At 42.4% G+C, this 22,326-nt stretch overlaps 1 protein-coding gene across 2 annotated transcripts in view; it reads left to right on the plus strand.

The window, feature by feature from the left end:
- The window catches only part of COL19A1 (collagen type XIX alpha 1 chain), a 1,587,177-nt gene that overhangs the window by 1,479,412 nt on the left and 85,439 nt on the right, over positions 1–22,326 (plus strand). For both annotated transcript variants that reach the window (XM_073675502.1, XM_073675503.1), the window contains exons 48-49: positions 11,622–11,792; positions 16,769–16,835. In XM_073675502.1, the coding sequence (XP_073531603.1) occupies positions 11,622–11,792; positions 16,769–16,835 (238 nt within the window). The remainder of the gene's footprint in view (positions 1–11,621; positions 11,793–16,768; positions 16,836–22,326) is intronic.

Raw genomic sequence — 22,326 nt, forward strand, 5'->3', positions numbered from 1 at the left:
CACCGTCCTGGTTCTTTTCACAGACTCTCTCAGACTCTCTCAGACTCTCCGCGTGCTTTTTCCTGCTTCTCACTCTGGTCACGTGACTCTCTAGGGTGGGACACAGGAGACTCAGTCTTTTTCTCTGTCATCACACCCTGCGCAGGTGCAACCTCTGGCCACAAGGTGGCAACACCATCCTGCGTAATCATTTCTGTCACAGGCTCTATCTCAATTATCACAGAACAGCCAGAGCCTGCCAGCTCACTACAACAGTACCCCTCCTCTCTTAGGGCCCCTCCCAGATGAGTCAGTGACAGCGAAAACAGGATGCTTAGTATGAAATCTCTTGAGCAAGTTTGGAGCATTTATGTCTTTTTTGGAAATCCAAATACAAAGAAATAGTCGGCACTCCGTAGTCCTCGTTAGTAATAGTGGTGCACGTGGAGAGATTGCAAGCAAAGTAAAGAAATCCCGGCACTCTTTGTATTCGATCAGTTCATTTATTTCACATGTAGGAAAACTACAACAAGACGTTTCAACCCCTTACAGGCTTTTTTCAATTGTGCATCACTCCTTAGGACCGTATGCCCTCCATCCTATCAGGTAGAGGAGATTCCTATGAACCTTCTTACAGACCCGAATTTGGTTGATTTCATATTCCGTGTCCAGATCACAGGCCGAAACAGGAACAGTCTTGGCTATAGGAGAGAATCTTTTGAGGTCCAAATGACGTAGTAGAGAAGCATAAAAGGTATTAGGGATTTTTAGAATAGGGGTAGCTTAAGACAAAATGTGACTTGGTTTAATGGCTGAATAAGTTGCAATGGGCCAATGTACTTGGGAGCCATTTTTTTGCATTGTGTCTTCAAATAGATTATTTTACTAGAAGGCCATTGTGGAGATATGAGGGTCAGTGTGTGCTCTCATTCGCAGGCCTGCCTGTCTTTAGAAAGACCACATGGACCAGGGCTCATCCCACTGAACGCTCATATTCCTTTCCCGTGGGCAGAATACTACGCAGACAACACAGGGTAAGGGAAAACACAGTGTGGCAATGCTTTATTGAACGTCTAACAGACAATAACATATAGTATAGTCCCAGAAAGTACATAAGATGGTGCAAATGACAGTCTCACCCTTCTGCTGTCTTGCCGAGATATAGAACATCTGCGACTTTGGGGTTTCTAGGGCCATCTACCCCAACCAGTAGCACCTTGTTATTGGTGGGCACCCACAGAGAGGGGGTAGCGGCAAGCTTAGGAAGCTGACAGTCCATTGAGGTATGTGACCAGGTGACCTGATTGTCCCAACCTGGGTTCTCCAAATGTCTTTGAGGGTTCAGTGATGGTCAATGGAGCAGATCTGTATTCCTCCAGCTGGTGCCATGGTTTCTTGGTTGCTGTCCTGTAGATGCCCCTTTTAAAGTTCACAGCTCTTATTCAGGAATTTTTCCACAGGATTGGGGGAAGGTGGGAGGAGGTCATCTCTCATTGTTCGAGTTTTCAATTAACCTGCTTATTTTGTCCTGTAATATTTGCAGAACAGCAAGCTGCATGGACTGATAAAAAGAGTAATCAACATATTAAACAAACATCAATTCAACCTACAATAAGAGTCAATGTTCAGTCTCATATGAACAATAGCTCATGTCCCTGGGTCTACTTAATAATGCATTTGGCATAATTAAGAATAATTAAGATCATCCTTCTCCACTTGTTGGGGACAGTACATCGGCATTTCTTTTAGCACAGACATGAATGTAAAAGATTTCACCTTCATGAGGACGAAACTTTGTATCATACAGTTTCCTCAAAGCATATTCCATGTGTTCAGTGCGAATAAACTCCACAATGCCCATTCCATCCTTGTATACATCAGCATAGCAGACATCTCCAGATTCTCTCATATAAACTTTCAGATCCTGCCAACACCCCGATGGGGAAAGCTCTGAGACGAGGATTCTGTATTCAGTTCGTCGAGAAGGGGGTCCGTTCCTCCTGTGGGGTCCTCCATATCCTCCCCCTGGTCTCCGGCTTGACCTGGAAAACTCCACATGTAATCAACGAGAACTGAACTCTTGTCTATTGCGTTCACACATGGCGTCCTCCGCAGTCTGTGGTTCCTGGGAGCTGATGAAGGCGAACGGTGTGGCACCACCTCCCCTGCAATTCTTCCGCTTGATGGTACGGATCTGCCCATATCAATGTAACAACCCTCTCCCGCTTGAAGCTCCGGGTCCCAGTGCAACCAACAACTCCTGGATTCGGGCTGCTTAGGACTGATATTTGATTTCAGATTGCCATTGGATCCTTGATTTGGCAGGCACTTCAATTCCTCTTAGTCAAACTCATCGCTCTCCACGACTTTCTGGGCATCCCCAAAGAAGCAATTCTTAAATCAAATCCGACCGAGTGTTGGTGGCCCTATATTCTGTCTGTTGAAGCTGGCACAGCTCCTGTAGTTCCGTGTCCTGTTGGGGCTGTATATCCACTCTAGTCCTCTTCTCAAGGTGGAGCTGGTGGGATTGGACATAGTGGCGTCTGAAACCTACTGTGTATTCCTCACCCATGGTCTGCTGGGTCTGTCTATCTGCCTTCCTGGTTGTGGAGCCCTTGGACGGTGTCTACGAACACCAGACCCCTGAAGTTGCCCCAGATGTGCCAGGCTGAGTAGTATCCTACTGCTGCAACCAAGTGTGGAGGCATGAGAGTCAGTGGGTGCTGTCATCCGCTGGCCTGGCTGTCTTTAGAAAGACCACATGGACCAGGGTTCATCCCACTAAACGCCCGTATTCCTTTCACGTGGGCAGAATACTACTCAGACAACACAAGGTGAGGGTAACACAGTGTGGCAATACTTTATTGAACCACCAACAGACAATAACATATAGTATAGTCCCAGCAAGTACATAAGATGGTGCAAATGACAGAGTCTCACCCTTCCTCTAGCTCACTGGGAAATAGAACATCTGTGACTTCTGGGCTTCTAGGACAAACTACTCTAACCAGTAGCATCCCACTTTGGGGCACCCACAGAGAGGAGGTAGCGGCAAACTTAGGAAACTGACAGTCCATTGAAGTATGTGGCCAGGTGACCTGATTGTTCCAACATGGGTTCTCCAAATGTCTTTGAGGGTTCAGTGATGGTCAATGGAGCAGATCTGTATTCCTCCAGTTGATGCTATGGTTTCTTGGTTGATTTTCTCAGCTCTTGCTTCAGCTGCAGCTAAATTAGCTTGTACATCAGTCCAGTTGCTATGGATGTCTTGATAGTGGCTGTTAACAGCAGGAAGTAGACTTTTAGATGGAATAGGCAGAGGGAGGTGAGGTGTACAGCTGAACATTGTAACAAATGGGGATTTCCCAGAAGATTCTAAGACAGAATTGTTGTGGGCAAATTCAGTCCAAGGAAGCGGATCTGGACAATTGTCTTGTTGGGGGATTGGAGAATATTTGTAAATACCCCAGTCAGAGACTAAGTGAGCTGGAAGGCCATGGAATGGAAATGTTCTTTAACAAACACTTTAGCCAACTGTGGAGCAGATAGAAGTCCTGGTAAGGGCACAAAACAAGATATCTTGGATAATTGGTCCACTGCAGCCATATAGTATTGAACCCCTGAGCCTCTTGAAGATCAGTAACAAAGTCCATAGAGATCTCAACCAATGGCTCTTGTGGAGTATGAAGGGGACCGAGAGGTGCTCGACAAGAGGTTTTGATCTGTGCACATCAAGGGCAGGATGCTGCAAATTCCTTGACAGCTTGTCTAAAATGCACTTTTAACTTCCGGATGACCAGAGTGGAAGGAAAAATGGGCACAAGATAAGACTTTCTGGCGGAGTGCCTTTGAAACCAGAAAAGGACCCTGAGGTAGAGAAATGGAAGAAGAAGAGATCACAGCGCAATACCTTCAGGTTCAATCTCATGTGGGGGTGAATCATCAGAGGCATCAGATAGACCAAAGAATCTAAATAGGGTATCAGCCCTGCGTTTTTCTCAGCAGGTCGATAGGTGGAGATGAAATCAAATCATGAGTAAAAGAGTGACCATCAAGTTTGGTGGGAATTCAGCCTCTGGACAGACTGAAGGTAGTCCAGGTTTTTGTGATCAGTTTAGATGGTCACTGGGAACTTAACTCCTTCAAGAAGATGTCACTATTACCCAAGGCTCATTTTTGTATAGCTAAGAGTTCATAGTTGCCAATGGAATAACTCCACTCTACTGGAAAAAAGTTCTTGGAGGAGAATCAACAAGGATGATTGCTTACTCTTGATGAATTTTGTGAGAGAACTGCTCATATACCAATAGCAGAAGCATCCACTCCATGGAAGAAAATATTCATAGCGACTAACGCGGGTGTCGACAACTGTTTTCCTTTCATCACCCTCTTTGATGTGTTTGCAATCTCCATATATATCAAATTTGGTGAAGATGGTAGCACCTTCAATTCTTTCAAATAACTCACATATGAGGGGCAATGCATAACTCTCTTTCAGAGTGATTTTATTCAAATAGTCTATGCATGGTCTCAGAGACCCATCCTTCTTTTTCATGAAAAAGAAGCATGCACCTGCTGGGTATGAAGATTTTCAGATGAATTCTTCCCCAGGTTCTTATAATGTAGGCACACATTAGCTAAGTCTCTGGGAGAGATAAAGGGTAAACTCTCCCTCTAAGTGGTTCTTTACTTGGAAGAAGGGGAATGGCACAGTTACATGGCCAATGAGGATGTAATGTCTCAGCACTCTGCTTGGAGAAGACATCTACAAAGTCCAGATAAAAGTCCTGATAGAAAACATCTATGCAGAACAGAGTTTCACAGGAGACATCTGGGGTAGAGCTTTCATGGTCTCCACTAATATGGTCTCCACTAATCAGTTCAGTTGACCAGTCAATAATAGGAGCATGTAGCCATAGCCACAGGAGTCTCAAAAGCACCAGTGCATCAGAAACTAGCAAAATTTAAAAAATGTATCCTCAACATGTAATGTATCAATCTGAAGAGTTACCTTCTGAATACTTAATTGCATGCGACTACCAGGAATTGCAGAACAATTCACAGAGATTAGCCTAAGAGGCGTCTGGAAGGAAACAAAGGGTATTTTCAGCCTGCCTTTTGGCCAAAGATGTGCATAAAATCTTGCCCTCTACACTCCTTCCTCCATTTTCACTCATCGTTTTTACTACAACCCTTGGCAAAAATTATGGAATCACCGGGCTCGGAAGATGTTCATTCAGTTGTTTAATCACAGACATGGCACAAAACTAAAGTCATTTCAAATGGCAACTTTAGGGCTTTAAGAAACACTAAAAGAAATCAAGATAAAAAATGTGGTACTGAGTAAGGGTAATTTTTTACAGACCAAACAGAGGGAAAAAAATATTGAATCACTCAATTCTAAGGAAAAAATTATGGAATCACCCTGTAAATTTTCATTTCCAAAACTTACACCTGCATCAAATTGGATCTGCTCGTTAGTCTGCATCTAAAAAGGAGTGATCACACCTTGGAGAGCTGTTGCACCAAGTGGACTGACATGAATCATGGCTCCAACATGAGAGATGTCAATTGAAACAAAGGAGCGGATTATCAAACTCTTAAAAGAAGGTAAATCATCACGCAATGTTGCAAGATGTTGATTGTTCACAGTCAGCTGTGTCTAAAATCTGGACCAAATACAAACAACATGGGAAGGTTGTTAAAGGCAAACATACTGGTAGACCAAGGAAGACATCAAAGCGTCAAGATCGGAAACTTAAAGCAATATGTCTCCAAAACAGGAAATGCACAACAAAACAAATGAGGAACGAATGGGAGGAAACTGGAGTCAATGTCTGTGACCGAACTGTAAGAAACCACCTAAAGGAAATGGGATTTACATACAGAAAAGCTAAACAAAAGCCATCATTAACACCTAAACAGAAAAAAAGGAAAAGCAATAGTGGACTGTGGATGACTGGATGAAAGTCATATTCAGTGATGAATCGCGAATCTGCATTGGGCAAGGTGATGATGCTGGAACTTTTGTTTGGTGCCGTTCCAATGAGATTTATAAAGATGACTGCATAAAAAGAACATGCAAATTTCCACAGTCATTGCTGTTATGGGGCTGCATGTCAGGTAAAGGCACTGGGGAGATGGCTGTCATTACATCTTCAATAAATGCCCAAGTTTACATTGATATTTTGGACAGTTTTCTTATCCCATCAATTGAAAGTATGTTTGGGGATGATGACATCATTTTTCAAGAGGATAATGCATCCTGCCATAGAGCAAAAACTGTGAAAACATTCCTTGAAAGAAGACACATAAGGTCAATGTCATGGCCTGCAAATAGTCCGGATCTCAATCCAATTGAAAATCTTTGGTGGAAGTTGAAGAAAATGGTCCATGACAAGGCTCCAACGTGCAAAGCTGATCTGGCAACAGCAATCAGAGAAAGTTGGAGCCAGATTGCTGAAGAGTACTGTTTGTCACTCATTAAGTCCATGCCTCAGAGACTGCAAGCTGTTATTAAAGCCAGAAGTGGTGCAACAAAATACTAGTGATGTATTGGAGTGTTTTTTTGTGTCTGTTTTTCATGATTCTATATTTTTTTCCTCAGAATTGAGTGATTCCGTAATTTTTTCCCTCTTCTTGGTCTGAAAAAAATTACCCTTACTGAATACCACATTTTTTATCTTGATTTCTTTTAGTGTTTCTTAAAGCCATAAAGTTGCCATTTGAAATGACTTTAGTTTTGTGCCATGTCTGTGATCTGCTTTTTTTCAACAACATTAAACAACTGAATGAACATCCTCCAAGCCCGGTGATGCCACAATTTTTGACAGGGGTTGTATACTTCTTTCATCATCCTTATTGGTTTAAATAATCATGTGAAACAATTTTTACTGTATAATTTTTTATTATGGATTCCGTTCTCCATCACAGATATCAACGTACCATTTTATTCCACTGTCTGTGACATGCTTGCCATGAAAACAGCTTAGAAGGATTGATCCTACTGACAGATTCCCTTTAACTTAAATTATGTTGCTACATTTAAGCATGAGACCTCAACAGATACTATAAAATACATTACAGTATCAGAAGAATGCTTGCTTCTCTCTGGGGTTATATCTGCATTCCAAAATGTACAATATTATGTCTTATGGATTTTTCTAGAAGTCAGCAACAATTTTGGCCAAATGAGATTTACCCAAGCTGCTCTAGATATTGTAAAAACCCAGACTTCTAGTTTGCTGAGAGTTGAAATGGTTGCAACTGCAATGATTTTTTTAACACAATGTATATATCTATATGTAAAGGAAAAGCTTTTAAATTAAGCCCTGCTGTTTATAAACATAGGATGATAATGACGTAATCAGCAATCTGCCCATCCATTCTGCTAAGTTTCCATTAATTATCATAGACATGTGTATTTACATGTGTTTACTTTTATTTTCCTATATGGGCTGTGTAACAGCTGTGACACTTTAAGTAAAATATTATTTTCCATAATGCTAAATGTTTTGCACAGTGTACCACCTAATTTTTATACTTCTTGAAGGTATCTTGTAACTCCCTTTCTTGAACCAGTAGGCATTCAAAAATTATAAAGAAACAGTGAAAGATTAAAGTAAAATATTTTTGGGACCAACTGGAAGATCTGAGTATAAAGTTTTGGAACGCTTACGTTTCTTCACCAAGAAGAGTATTTTTAATATTTACAGTCTTATCTAAAGAGTATCTGATGAGAATGATTAGGCAGAGCAGGAACCTGTGAGGTGCAACTTCAGCCTACAGCAAAGAAGGTTGTTTTTTTGCAACTTCTCCATTACTGTCCAGTAGCCATTAAAAGGCCTAATAGTCCACAGACCACCTTGAAATCTTGTATTTGGAATAGCATATTCAAAGAATAGTTGGCCTGGAGGCCTGGAAAATGACCCTAATAAGTCCATCAATGGTGGAGCCACACACGGAGATGGCAATATTTGGCATAGGTAGGTTAGTGGAGGGAGGAAATACAAGAAGTTCAGTTTTTGATGGGTTCAAGTTTCAGATAGAGGGAGGACATAATGTTAGAGACGACCGAAAGACAATCACTGGTGTCTTGTAATAATTCATGGGTGAGGTCAGGAGACGATGGGTATAATTGGGTGTCATCAGCATAGAATTGTACTGAAAACCAAATCTACTGATTTTTTGTCCAATGGCATGGTGTATAAGGAGAAGAAGAGGGGGCCTAGGATAGATCCTTGAGGAACCCCAACAGGGGAAAAGGTGAGGAAGAGGAGCCGGCAAAAGATACAGTGAAGGAGCGGTCAGATAGGTAGGAGGAGAACCAGGAGACAACAGTGTCTTTGAGCCCGATAGAGCGGAGCATTGTGAAGAGGAGCTTGTGATCTACAGTGTTGAATGCTGCAGAGAGATCCAGGAGAATCAGCAGAGAGTAGTGACCATTAGAATTAGCTGTTAGTAGATCATTAGAGACTTTAGTGAGTGCAGTTTCAGTGGAGTGTGAAGAGTGGAAGCCGGATTGTAGAGGGTCAAGAAGAGAGATTTCTGAGAGGTAGTAGATTAGACGGGAGTAGTCCAAGCATTCCAGGAGTTTAGAGATGAAGGGAAGATTAGACAAAGGTCTGTGGTTAGCAGCGCAGTTTTGGTCGAGGGATGGTTTTTTAAGTAATGGATGTATGCTGGAGTGTTTAAATGAGGAGGGAAAGATACCGGATGAGAGAGAGAGATTAAATATTTTAGTTAGATGAGTGGTGACAGCCGGGGAAAGGGACAGCAGGAGATGTGAGGGAATAGGGTCACTGGTGCATGTAGTAGGGTAAGAAGATGCAAGGAGCATGATTACTTCTCAAGTTCATGAATGAATAAAACTACCAGGTGCCTGTAAAAAAAAGCAACTTTGCGATTTACCCTTATTAAAAATCCTCTTCGTTCTCAAGAATGGATGGATCTTTAATTTTATACTACTTAGCTTGTTGTGTAGTTAAGGATCAAATGGCATGAGCAGGCTCTAAACTTTACAGCCTACGCATACAGCTCTGAAACTGGTCGGATTGCTAGATTGAAGTAGGCTCTATGCTTTCCAGCCTGCTCATGCAGCTCTCAAGCTCTCTGCATCTAGCCACCAGCCAAATAAAGTAGCACTCTGTAGTGTTAAAGCATGTAAACATGAAATATGAAATTTGAATAGCATTACTGCTCTAGATGATAGGAAAAAATGGAGATGCTTAGCATATAATTTGGCCAATTCATACATGCCCAGCAGCCAACGAAAAGGCATCTCCTGTTCCTGGGAACCTATCTAATGTGAATCCTCTCCTAGGCTAAAACCTGTATTTATGGGTAGGCAGGATTCTGCTGCAATTAAAATCACCACAGGCTGGAGGGTGGAGTGCTCGGTCAGAGAGCCAATATACAAATAGCAAAAAAGACAGTCACTTTCAAATAAACAAACTGGTGTGTGCAGGTGCAAACTAAGAGTAGCCATCTCTATACATAACAAACAAATAAAGTAGCACTCTGTAGTGCTATATCAAGTAAACATGAACTATATGAAATTTGAATAGCATTATTGATCTAGATCAGATAAGAAAAAATGGAGATGCTTAGCATATAATTTAGCCAATGATTGTATCTAGTTTGTTTTGTAATCTAAACACATCAGCAGCTGCATAAGTCTCTAGTTTCTAGTTTAGCTCACAGAGCATTGTCTAGACTCTGTACCTTGTTATCCACTTCTTAACCGAGAGCATTACTAGCTTACTATATATTAATTTTCAACCTCCTGTTTAAGTAAAAAGGGTTTTCAATTCACTGACAGCAAAGTAATATCTTGAAATCTATAAGGAATTGAATTAATTGCCAGCTGAGAATGGAAAGATCAGACGTAAATTAGCTACTGTGTGATACAAGACAGTTTGCTTCAGGACTTTCCAAACAAATTCTGCAGATAGACCAACAGTGAACAACTGATTAAACGTGTCATTCTTTTATAGGTTTAGTGCACATTGAATTTTACACATCTGAAGATGGTACTGTATATTCTATTTCTCTGTGGATTCGATACTCAGCTACTCAAGATCAAGCTTCTTTGATGGCCCTATAATCTTAATTATATGATCTTGAAATATACAAGTTTTAATGACTTACTCTATATACTCTAGTGAGTTCTTGATGTGCTGTATGGATTTCAGTCTTTATTAAACTCATGAGAGACCCAATTATATTTCCGCTTTAATATTTTGCTGTGTTTTGTTGTTTTTACTTGCTTCTATCCTACTCAAGATGGACATGGACCCTGGGGAAATGCACCTGTCTGCTGTGATATAGAACGAGACTTTGGATTATTAATTGTGTGTTCAACTAGTAAATATGGCTATTCCTATTACTTGAAATAATGTATGCAACATTTGGTTTCAGAATTTCTAGCTCTTGGAAAAATAAATATTTACCCAATAATATAGATCCTGTTGGTCAATAAAGATGCTGCAGTAACATAAGGGAATACTACTGAACCAACCTATTAGCTGATTGCAGATGTCGTCTTTGAAAATCCAGTAAGACCTGCCAGCAACAACACAAGTCCTGTAAATATCCTGGAAGCCAGTTGTTCCCATAGCTAATTATAAGGAAGCACTGTTCAGGATGATTCTGCAGTTCAACTTCTGTCATAAGATAAATAACATTTTCAGGCTTACAGCTTTAAGCGGCGGATTCTACACAGCTCTATCTATTAGCAATACAGTACAAACTTTTATTGTGTAGTTTTAGGGTTGCATTGAATTACAATGAGATACATACAAAGTGATTAATCATTTATAGCGGCTGGAAAATGCTGCTTGAAAAGTTGCTTAGGTCATTTTCCTATGCTGTTCTTATAACATCTTTTTATAGATTGAATGTTTTCTTTGAATACTTAAGGCCCCGTCACACTAAGCGACGCTACAGCGATCCCGACAACGATACGACCTGGCAGGGATCATTGCTGCGTCGCTATGTAGACGCTGGTGAGATGTCAAACAGTCAGATCTTCCCAACGATGCAGCAACGATGCGGCGACCCGTAGCGACCTGTATAACGATGCACGCCTATGTGTCTCTGTGTCTGAGTCGCCAACAAGGTCGTTGGTAAAGGAGTCAAACACACCGATGCACGCTACCCAGCGGGACCTCAACGATCAAAAAAAGGTCCAGGCCATTCCGACACGACCAGCGATCTCACAGCAGGGGCCTGATCGCTGCTATGTGTCAAACGTAGCGAGATCGCTACTGAGGTCGCTGTTGCGTCACCTAATATGTCACACCAAGCCACAAACAATGGAGCAGAAGGAAACAACAGATGCGACTCACAGCACTGAGTTCCTTGTAATCTGTGCATGAAACTCAATGGAGTGTCTTCAGTTTTTGCATTCAGAAACGTTTCGATTGTAATCAGTGGAACAATGGATGCAAAAAAAATAACGATGAAGACAACGAAGTGGTGGATAATGCTATCACATGGAATTCTGAGCAGAGGAGAACTCATCAAGAGAATCAACTCAGTTTCAAAATGTTATCATTTAAGTCAAAAATGTGTCTACTTGTTTTAAATTATTTATGTTTTAGCTATTTTATGATCACGGTCTAAATACTATTTATTTCAAGGGTGATCCAGGCATACCTGGAGATCAAGGTCCCAGAGGGAAAACTGGTTCATCGGGAGAAAAGGGAGATATGGGACCTTCTGGACCACATGGAGAACCTGGAGACAGAGGTTACCCCGGTCAGCCAGGCAAAGATGGCCATCCCGGACTACCTGGACCACCAGGAATATTGGTTAGTCTAAAATAATGTTAGATTTATTTTTTTATATATTTATTATTGTTATAAAAAGTCTTCATTTGCATAAAATAGATACCCACTATATTATGGGGTTCACCACCAGTGAGTTGGATGCACTTTCACTTAAGAGCTTTTATCTTGATGAATTGGGAAACAAAATATTTTTTCTTTACAAATGAACATAGTGATGCCATTAAATGTTAACAACAATTTTACATGAATGAATATGTGTATATACATATATATATATATATATATATATATATATATATATATAAAAACATATGTATTCATGCATATCTGAATATATAGATATATATACATTCGTTCATGTAAGCTGGTTGGCATTATAATGAGCTATCGGACTGCAAAGCGCCCTCTTCTGTCTTCGTCCATTTCTATGTATATATGTACAGAGTACAAATAATATGATAAAATAGTTAAAGTACAAGATATATTAATGCCAGAAATGGCCATATGAAGAAACCCTGTGTGAACACACCGTGACCAATATGTCCACTATGTATAAATTAATTGCACATCAGCAGTCGAGCTTGTTGACAATATTTCAATTGAATTGAACAATTAGTATTAACCAAACACTCCGATATCCCAGTAACTACATGTTAGATGAAGATCCCATGTGTTAGTTTCACAAACCTCTCATAAGAGCATTGAACAAATATACATTGCTACTATCATTTAACATTCATTATGCCAAGCATAATACCCATAATACCGTATAACCCACAATTTATAAGAAAAGTTTCATCTTTGTCTAACCTATTTTCAATATTCCTCAGAAGAGATGAGTAAATTTATTCGAAGTGAGGTGAATTTGCTTCAAATGTCGCAAAAAAAATCAGATTTGCCAAAATCTGAATTTTTTTCAATTCGATTTTATTTTAATCCAGCAAAATGGCGTCTAAATTTTGTTTTAGGGCTGGGAATTAATTAAAAAATATACTCATCTGCACTGGCCCTAGATTGTTCTTCCATGCAGCTGCCCACCCGTTCCTTCACACATCTACCATAGCTCTCTGTATCTTGGAGGGACAGCACTGGGGCAGGAGAAGCGGTTAGTATAATTTTTTATTAACCCCGCGTTTATTATGCTCTGGAGTCAGGAGAGATCACACAGCATTATAGTGCACATTCATTTAGCATCAAATAAATTAAATGCAAATTGAATTTCTCAAATGAACTCAATTGAATTTGTCAATTTCGAATTTCAACAGATTCTCTCATCTATAATCCACAAGTTTGTTTCCATAAATGATAGATATCATTGTAAATACCTCATATTGATAGATAGTGGGGCTTGTGGGGCATGTGCCGTGGGAGCTTGGTGCCAGTGATGGCGACACTTGTTGCATGACAGAAAGCCTCAGAAAAGTCACACAACCAAAATAATGTCTGAAATTTGCAGTTAAGCGACAATTTAGAGCTTGCCATTTAGTTTCCATTGACATCACAGACAGGTTACATACAAGTCACAAGGCTCACTCAGCTTACATTGAATTATATGGGGACAAAGACATGAATGACCTGAAAAAAAATATCCAACAGGTGGATTTTTGCCATGGTTGCATTGTGGTCCCAGTAGGTCACCAGGTTGATAGTTAATAGATGCAATGTCCCAATATTCATAAGTAGCCCTTGTGTAAATGTCTGCAGATTTTAACTGTGGTTTTTCAAAAGAGACATTTTTCTTTAAAGAAAAAGTTAAGATATTTGTCTTTTGCTAACGTGCTAGTATTAGGTTGCTATGGTAATATGTCTTGATCTAATGTACTTAAGCATAGGGGAATGATTGAATTGCACCAAGCATTGTACTTACTGAACATTACACTGTGTCCTGGGCATTGATGTTTTTTAAGTAGAGCAAACAAGAGAGCGGCATTTGTAAGGATTACTACAAAACGGCAATTAAATATAAAAGCATGATGATTCCTATTGCCTGTCTTGGCACTTGAGCAATTCTGAAACATTTACTTTTAAAGTTGTTAGATATAAGCCCTGATTCATTATTGCATTTGCACCTGTTTATTTGTTGAATTTTTAGTATTTTGCACCTTTTTTTGTTTGTTTATGCCATATTCATCTTGCCATTTACCCCTTTTATGAAGTCTGTTTTATAAGTGTTTCCTTTTATGTTCAGCATTGTGGGCAGAGTTTGTGTCTCGCAAGGTGTGGGACAGACTTAGTGCAACACAAAGGGAAGAGGGAAAGGAAGCCCAGACTCTAGGGAAAGGGGGGAGTGGAGACCTCCTTGCTGATAGAATATTACCCTGTCTCCCCTAACGTCCTTATATTGGCTCTTCACCAGTCGCCGCACGCGTTCCTCGCCTTGTCTTTCCCTGGCATTGGCTAAGGCTAGGGAAGGGAGGAGATGAGCACTAATCGATCCCCAATGAACACTAAAGACAACAAGTGAGGACAAACAGGGGAAATAGCTTAGCTTTAGATGACTCCATACAAATGCGCACTCATCCTCAGGCACCAGAGAGGAAGAAGTACTGCTCTTGCTAAAGCCTTCACAAGGAGTAATTGATATCTCCGGCACCTCCCTCTGGAACACAGCAGGTATTTATACACCCAGGCCAGGGTGTTAATTAGTCAGAGGAAGGTAGCCGCTGGGTCCTAGAGACAGCCTCTAAGAAGGTGTATGCAAAGCCAAATGTAGAGATCTACTGCAACCCATTGCAGGGCGACTGTCTGTCACTTCTGACACACCCATGACATTATGCTTTCCAGATGTTTTCATCATTTGTGACTTTTCTAAAATTTTGTGTAAATATACTCGAGTCCCACCTTGGAGTGATCTTATGTAGCCATGATATTTTGTCACAATTTAGCAAAACGTATGACTTTTTGAGCTAAAGAGTTGAAAAAAATATTAAAGACTGGTGATAAGAAAACATTTTTAACTTTGCACAAAATACATGAACTACATGCAACATTTTGAAGAATTTAGCACAAAAAAAGTCAACGAATATCAAAAGTGACAAAAATAGAAGTGACATAAAAAAATGCAAATGATGAAACTGGCTTATTTTTTTTTTTAGAGTTATTAGACTTGGCCAAGTGTTAAAGGGATTGGCCATATTATCTTTATTTTAAAGGAAACCTGTCACCAGTTTTGTCACATAGCAGCTAAAAATATCACCTTATTTACTGTCTGCGCTGCATTCCTTAAATCCTTATATAACCTCCTGACTCCCCCTGTACATCTCCGAAAAACCTTTTTAATATCTCCTGCGCTGTATGGTAATCGGGTCTGTCTGATCCGATGGGCGTGGCTTTGGGACTCTCCCTCCGGTTACTGCTCGCCGTCCTTCACGTGGATGACGCCTTCTGTGTTATCCTCAATGCCATGAGAAATCTCGTGACTGCGTAGACAAATTGCGTCTCGCACCTGAACAGTTTGCTTTGCCCAACTGTGGGCGAAACAAAAAAAACAGAAGTGCGCATGTGCCTACAGTAGCGCAGACACTGAATAAGGTGATATTTTTAGCTGCTATATGACAAAACTGGTGACAAGTTCATTTTAATATACTGTATATGTTAAGGACATGATTTTGTGAAGCTCTGGGGGAGGAACAGAATCGCACACAAAATCTGGCACTACTGTCTGGTAAAGGATAAGTATAAGCGATAGTAGCCCTCACCTGCAGGTGTTTTGTGCAAGTACAACACCTATAAAAACGTGGAAAGACATAGCTGCTGCTCCATGGCTGGAGGAAATGGTTCTTCCAGATGTATGATGGAAACTGTCATGTTTAGGAAGAATGCACTGTGGGAATGAAGAGCCTTGGGATTCCAAATCTGTTTTTATCAATACCAATACATTTCTGTACTGGACCAGCACCTTTCTCAAGGTATAAAAACCAAGTGTGTCACACTTGGTTTTTACACCTTGAGAAACGCGTCGGTCTGATGCAGAAACGCGTTAGTTGTAGTTAGTGTGGAATCCCAAAGCTCTTCATTCCCACAGCGCAGTGGGACATGATTTTGTGGCACTTATATATATTGCAGGTCTCCTACTGGACGTATTAGTGCAGTCTTTCTTACAGAGAGTGCAGTGTGCCTGTTTTCAAAATGGCCGTTGACAGAGGAGCATGTGACCAGATCTGTCCATCATTTTAATCCAATTAAAAAATATATTTTTTAAAAATTTGAGGATTCTGCTGAAATAAAGATTAAGTGGCCAACCCCTTTAAGAACTAAAAGCATTGTCAGGGGCCTAAGTCAGCAATAAAATGGTTAGATGCTATGCAGAAACAACTAATAACAAGGATACTGAGTAGTTGGGACAGACCAGAGATGAAGAAGGACAAGCAATAAAGAGTGCCACCCAGCCTAAGAAAAAGAAAAGTAAAAAAAAAAAAGATCAGAGTGAAAAACAGTTAAAGGCAATGTTGCATTTGACAAATAAGGTATAGACACTCTAGATACTGTAGGCAGGATGGCCAGGCTTTTCTGCAACCAGGAAAAAGTCTAATTTTAGTGCCTTTGCTCTCTCTCTAAGTAATGGAAATAAGACCGTGACATGACCCTCTGCCAGTCAACCCTCCACCTTAACTACTACCTTGAAGGGAAAAATAACTTGTAAATGTTAGAAGAGTTTTGAAACCCTAATGGTGTGAGGTTAACTTTCAGAATCCTATCATAGTGAGGACCATCTAAATACACTCATATAAGAAGAATCAATCTGCTGACAGGTCTCATGTGCCAGGGTCAGTGGCAGGGTCTCATCTTAGAAGAAGGCATACCTAGAGTAGAGTCACATAAGTTCATTGAGAGAAAACATCTTACTGAACAGGCACCGTAAAACCTCCTAGACATAGGCTTGATATAGTGCTATCTTTTAAGGATAACTCCATGCCATCTGAGATACAAAGATATATTGTATTTCATGCTTTACTTTGTTTCAGTTATGCAAATAACCACAATAACTTTCTCCGCAGACAGAGAATATTTCATTTGAAGAAATGAAAAAATATATTAGACAAGAAGTTTTACGAATATTTGAAGGTAAGAAAGAGCACATGTAAGCAATAAATATCTGTTCGGAGCTACCTATCATTACATCCTTTATTCATGCAGTTTCTGTATTCTGCCATTAGCTGAGCTATTTGTCACACTAGCCCTGAGTTATTATACACCATACAGTGTTAGTTTTATTCTGTGAGGGGTTTTATCAATTGTTACATAAAATAAGGCTGAATTTTCTTATCCTTTGAATTACTAAGAATCTGTTTAATAACACACATTGGCTGCATATTAGCTTCTGTGTCTTGTGCTGTCTATGAGATTCATTCAACCATCCTTTCTATATATTTTATGCATGTATTTCAGTGAGAATTATTTCTACATTAAACTTAATTAAATATGCATTTTTAGAATTCCCAAGTCATTGTCATGTCTTTTATGCTTGAGGAGTCTAATGTGATGGCTTCAATGATAGCATATGATTGTATTTTTACGTGACATTTTGCAGCTGTGAAAATACGTATAAAACTGTGGGTCATTAGTGGTGCACACATCTTGAAAATGTGCAAAAACTTAGCCCCAGCACAGCTTGGCCAATGAACATGCCATTTGAAAATATATATATAAAGATGACGAAGAGTTAAAACTGTCATTTATAACTTGCAAACTGAGTTTTTGAGCTATCATTGAGTTAAAAGGGATTTTCCGGGTTCGAAAAAAAACTCTGTCCCTTGACTTCAATTAGTGTAACTAAAAAAAAAACTGATTTACTCTCCTTCCCTGGATTAAGTGCCGAGTCTCCGCCTTTGCTCCTGGTGTCTGTTACTGTTTGTAGTGCTGAATCTCTGCTGCTGCTCCCGGTGTCAGTTGCTGTTTGCAGTGCTGAGTCTCCTCTGCTGTTCCCGGTGTCAGTTACTGTTTGTAGTGCTGAGTCTCCTCTGCTGCTCCCGGTGTCAGTTACTGTTTGTAGTGCTGAGTCTCCTCTGCTGCTCCCGGTGTCAGTTACTGTTTGTAGTGCTGAGTCTCCTCTTCTGCTCCTGGCGTCAGTTACTGTTTGTAGTGCTGAGTCTCCTCTGCTGCTCCCGGTTGTCAGTTACTGTTTGTAGTGCTGAGTCTCCTCTGCTGCCCCTGGTCTCAGTTATTGTTTGTAGTGCTGAGTCTCCTCTGCTGCCCCTGGTCTCAGTTATTGTTTGTAGTGCTGAGTCTCCTCTGCTGCTCCCAGTGTCAGTTACTGTTTGTAGTGCTGAATCTCCTCTGCTGCTTCCGGTGTCAGTTACTGTTTTTAGTGCTGAGTTTCCTCTTCTGCTCCCGGTGTCTGTTGCGGTTTCCTGTTGCTGTTTACAGTGCTGAGTCTCCTCTGCTGCTCCCGTTTTTGTTACTGTTTGCAGTGCTGGTATCACAACCACATTTCTGCTGCCAGTAAGTGAGCTCAGCGGCTCTTACCAAAGTTGACAACGTGAGCTGCCCAGAGTCACTGAGCTCAGTTATTAGCTGCAGTCCTGTTGACATGATGCATCAGTGGAAGCTCAACACACTGCAGGTGGGGGACAGGTTTTTTGAAACCAGAAAATCCATTTAAAAACTTTAAGATGGTATAAAGCTATAATTTACACATTTTAATGCAAAATTACTTGTGGCAAATGACAAACTCCATGTGATCCTATAGCATTTTGAATGTATGTAGCGGGAAAAAGTAGTTTGGACATATAACATGTGGGATAATAATTCTGTTGAGAGATGTAGAATATGAGTAGTTGGATAGTAGTGTAAAAAATAATTCCAGTTGTATATCTGTAATTTGCAAGTTAGTCAGTAGTGATGAGCGAGCACTAAAATTCTCGGGTACTCGTTGCTTGGGTCGAGCAAATTGGATTACTCAGGTGCTCGACCCAAGCAACGAGCCCAATGTAAGTCTATGGGAAACTCGAGCATTTTTCAGGCGGCTCCCCCCCGGCGGTCTGCAGAGGGCCTAAATATTGCCCAAATCGATGGGAACAGTGCTCAGATGACATGGGAACAGCATGGGGAAGACCCCTGGAAGCATTTCTGACTCCCAGGTCACTGCTGTCAACAACGTTGTGAGAGGTATTACGCCACTTTTACGGACTCACAATAAAACATACCAAAACAAAACCAAAATGGATTTTCCTGGCAAATATGTTAAGGAACATCCTTTCCATGACATGTACAATGTATATAAAGCAAAATAAATAACCAAAAACAAAAATACTCCTCCACACCTTGGGCTATGTTCACACGTGGCGTTTTTACACTTTTGCATTGCTTTCAACAAAGACAAAAGCATTCACTGGGAAATGTCATTTTAACATTTTACAACCTTATCTGGCCATGTGGTGTGTGACACATCATCAGACACATGCATATAGTGCTGAAAATACATGGGAACAGCATGGGGAAGACCTCTGGAAGCATTTCAGACTCCCAGGTCACTGCCTAAAAGTGTGCCCATCATAAGTGATAATTGGTGCATGCGAAGATGCCTCCCGCCATGCACCTGTCGTTGCAGACTTGCAACAATCACCGTCCATGTCCTTGTCCCAGTGCAGCGTTCAATTGTCCCTACCCCATTCCTTGGAATGCAAGCGCAAGTATGCAGCCAGCCACCCACCAACCCACAGGCTGCAATACTATACTGCCAAATTTTTGACAGCTGCTTGCACTTGAAATGTGGCCTTTTAGGCTTGTGGAGGCGGAAGCTTTTCATAACTTCATGCCGTCGGCGGCCGGGTGTCCATACTCGGTCCCCAGCCGCCACTGTTTCTCCCGGTGTCGCCTCTGCCTTCCACAAGCACGAGTCCCACAACATTACCCGTGCCCTCCCCAGTGCACAAACTGGGAAGGACCGCCTAACCACAAACACGTGGACAGGTGAATGTGGCCAGGGACGGTACAGAGCCAGTCCACAACTTGTTGTATTTAGCTCGGTGAAAGGACTGGCAAAGGGGGAAACCGTATCTACCCTGTGTGTCATTTCTCCCAGGAAGTCCTCTAATGCAGCTTGTTGCAGAAGCAATGGCAGCCCGTCCAACGTCACCTCGCACTTGTTGGTGGTGCTTTGACACACACACATCTTTCTTTGCACATTTAATTTCTTGAATACAGAGTTGGACAATGGCCTGATCTGTAATGCGGTTTATGAAATAACATGCATAAGCATGGCCGATCCACATTAAGAAAGCAGCCATAGAGTGTCCGGGAACCTTCCGCCACACTTTTCTTAGCCAGGGTTGCTTTTCGGCAGCTTTGGACAGGCCCACCAGAGAACCAGAGACTTCGTGGGCGGGCCCTGGCTTCTCCTTTAGGAGAGTTCATAGTGCCGAGGCGAGGCCATGATGATGATAGAGGCCACCATCTGCTTAGTTTACTGTTACTTGGAATGCAAGTGCAAGTATGCAGCCAGCCACCCACCCACCTACAGGCCGCAACACTAAACTGCCAGATTTCTGGGCAGCTGCTTGCACTTGAAATATGGCCTTTTAAGCTCGTGGAGGTGGAAGCTTTTCACAACCTAATGCCGGGGGCCGCCGGGTGTCCATACTCGGTCCCCAGCCGCCACTGTTTCTCTTGGTGTCGCCTCCGCCTTCCACAAGCACGAGTCCCACAACATTACCCGTGCCCTCCCCAGTGCACTTACTGGGAAGGATCGCCTAACCACAAACACCTGGACAGGTAAATATGGCCAGGGATGGTACGGAGCCAGTCCACAACTTTTTTGCTGAGAGTTGTATTTAGCTCGGTGAAAGGACTGGCATAGAGGGAAACCGTATCTACCCTGCGTGTCTTTTCTCCCAGGAAGTCCTCTAATGCAGCTTGTTGCAGAAGTAATGGCAGCCCGTCCAGCATCAACTTGCACTTTTCAGTGGTGATTTGAAACACACACATTGCACATTTAATTTCTTGAATACATAGTTGGACAATGGCCTGATCTGTAATGCGGTTTAAGAAATAACATGCATAAGCATGGCCGATCCACATTAAAAAAGCAGCCATAGAGTGTCTGGGAACCTTCCGCCACACTTTTCTTAGCCAGGCCTGCTTCTTGGCAGGGTTGGACGGGCCCACCAGAGGACCGGAGACTCCTCCAGCGGACCCTGGCTTCTCATTCAGGAGAGTTCATAGTGCTGAGGTGAGGTCATGATGATGATAGAGGCTACATCTGCTTAGTTTTCTGTTACTTGAAATGCAAGTGCAAGTGTAGCGCCCCGAGGGTTCGGCCGCTACAGGGGTATTGCACTTCTGCCAGAGGTGTGATATTCCACTCCCAGGTAAGGATGGAGTATGGACCAGGGCTCAGTTAGCTGCATACAGCACACACACCCCATTTCCGAGGGACAGCTCAACGGTGCTCCCACTAGACAGAAGTGCAGGCACGACCGACTATGTCCCTGCCTGGAGTGGGGAGGGGGGTGGAACACCCAGTGCTGTAGGGGCAGACAGGGGTTGGTTCCTGAGCGTAGGTTGGAGCCCATTGGTTGCTGGTCACCTGGGCTCATGGTCAGAGGGAGGTATAAAAGGTGGGCACCATCTTAGATCTAGGTTCTGTCCAGAGAGGAGAAGACAGGGAGTAGAGGCTCTGTAGGAGCTCTACTCCAGAAGGGCCTAGTGAGAGGCCGAGGAGGAGGTGAAGGGGAGCTGAGATTTTGGCTCATCTCAGCTCCAAGAGAAAGGAACAGAAAGGAACAGAAACAGAAAGGAACTGCAAGAAAGAGAGTAAGAAACAGAAGGGCTCAGGAACAAGAAGGTGGAGGGGACCCTAAGAACCCACGAGAATCCAGGGTGAAGGGTCAAGCAGATTAAGGGTACCGGATCCCAAGTTGGTGGAGGAGAAACTACCCTCAGCCAAAGACCGGTCGTCGTGATCATTTATTGGTGCGACACCTCATCAAACCTGCTAGGAAGGCACCATATAGGACAGCGGAGGACGGGGCCCACGTTTAACTGCTCAAGTCCGCGGCAGCTGGACAAAAGTGGGTCACTGGTGAGGCAGGCCAGAGAAAGGATTAAAGGGGGTCCCGTGCCATGCTCCTGAACTGCCTGGGAGTTGACCGAGCCCCTCACCTGGTGGACGCAGCACGGCTCGGGCAGTCATTCCCTGCAGAAGTGACTTGGATATTAACCGTGAGTAAAGACCCTGGACTGCAGTATGTTGTCTGTGTGCTTTTTCGCTCCTCCAGCACTACCGGTACAGGGACTCTCACCACCATCACTCCCACCATCCACTACACTGCCCTGGGGCCGCACTCTTCCCGTGGGGAGTCACACCATCCCAGCTGCACACACCATCGGCCCCAGCGGACTGCCTTGCAGCGGCGGTTCCTAATAACCGCAATCCACGGGTGGCATAGTCGGACATCTCTTAAAACATCTAAAAGACTGCCACTGGTCTCACCACCCTGAGCCACGGGACCGGGTCGCCAATACTACCCCCATCGTCTCCCTATCGCCCGGTTCCGAGTGCCCCACGGCCCAGGGGGCGATTCACAAGTATGCAGCCAGCCACCCACCCACAGGC

This window comes from Phyllobates terribilis, unplaced genomic scaffold, assembly GCF_046119375.1.
Source record: "Phyllobates terribilis strain yellow unplaced genomic scaffold, ASM4611937v1 Scaffold_3__8_contigs__length_932513732, whole genome shotgun sequence".
Classification (NCBI taxonomy): Eukaryota; Metazoa; Chordata; class Amphibia; order Anura; family Dendrobatidae; genus Phyllobates; species Phyllobates terribilis.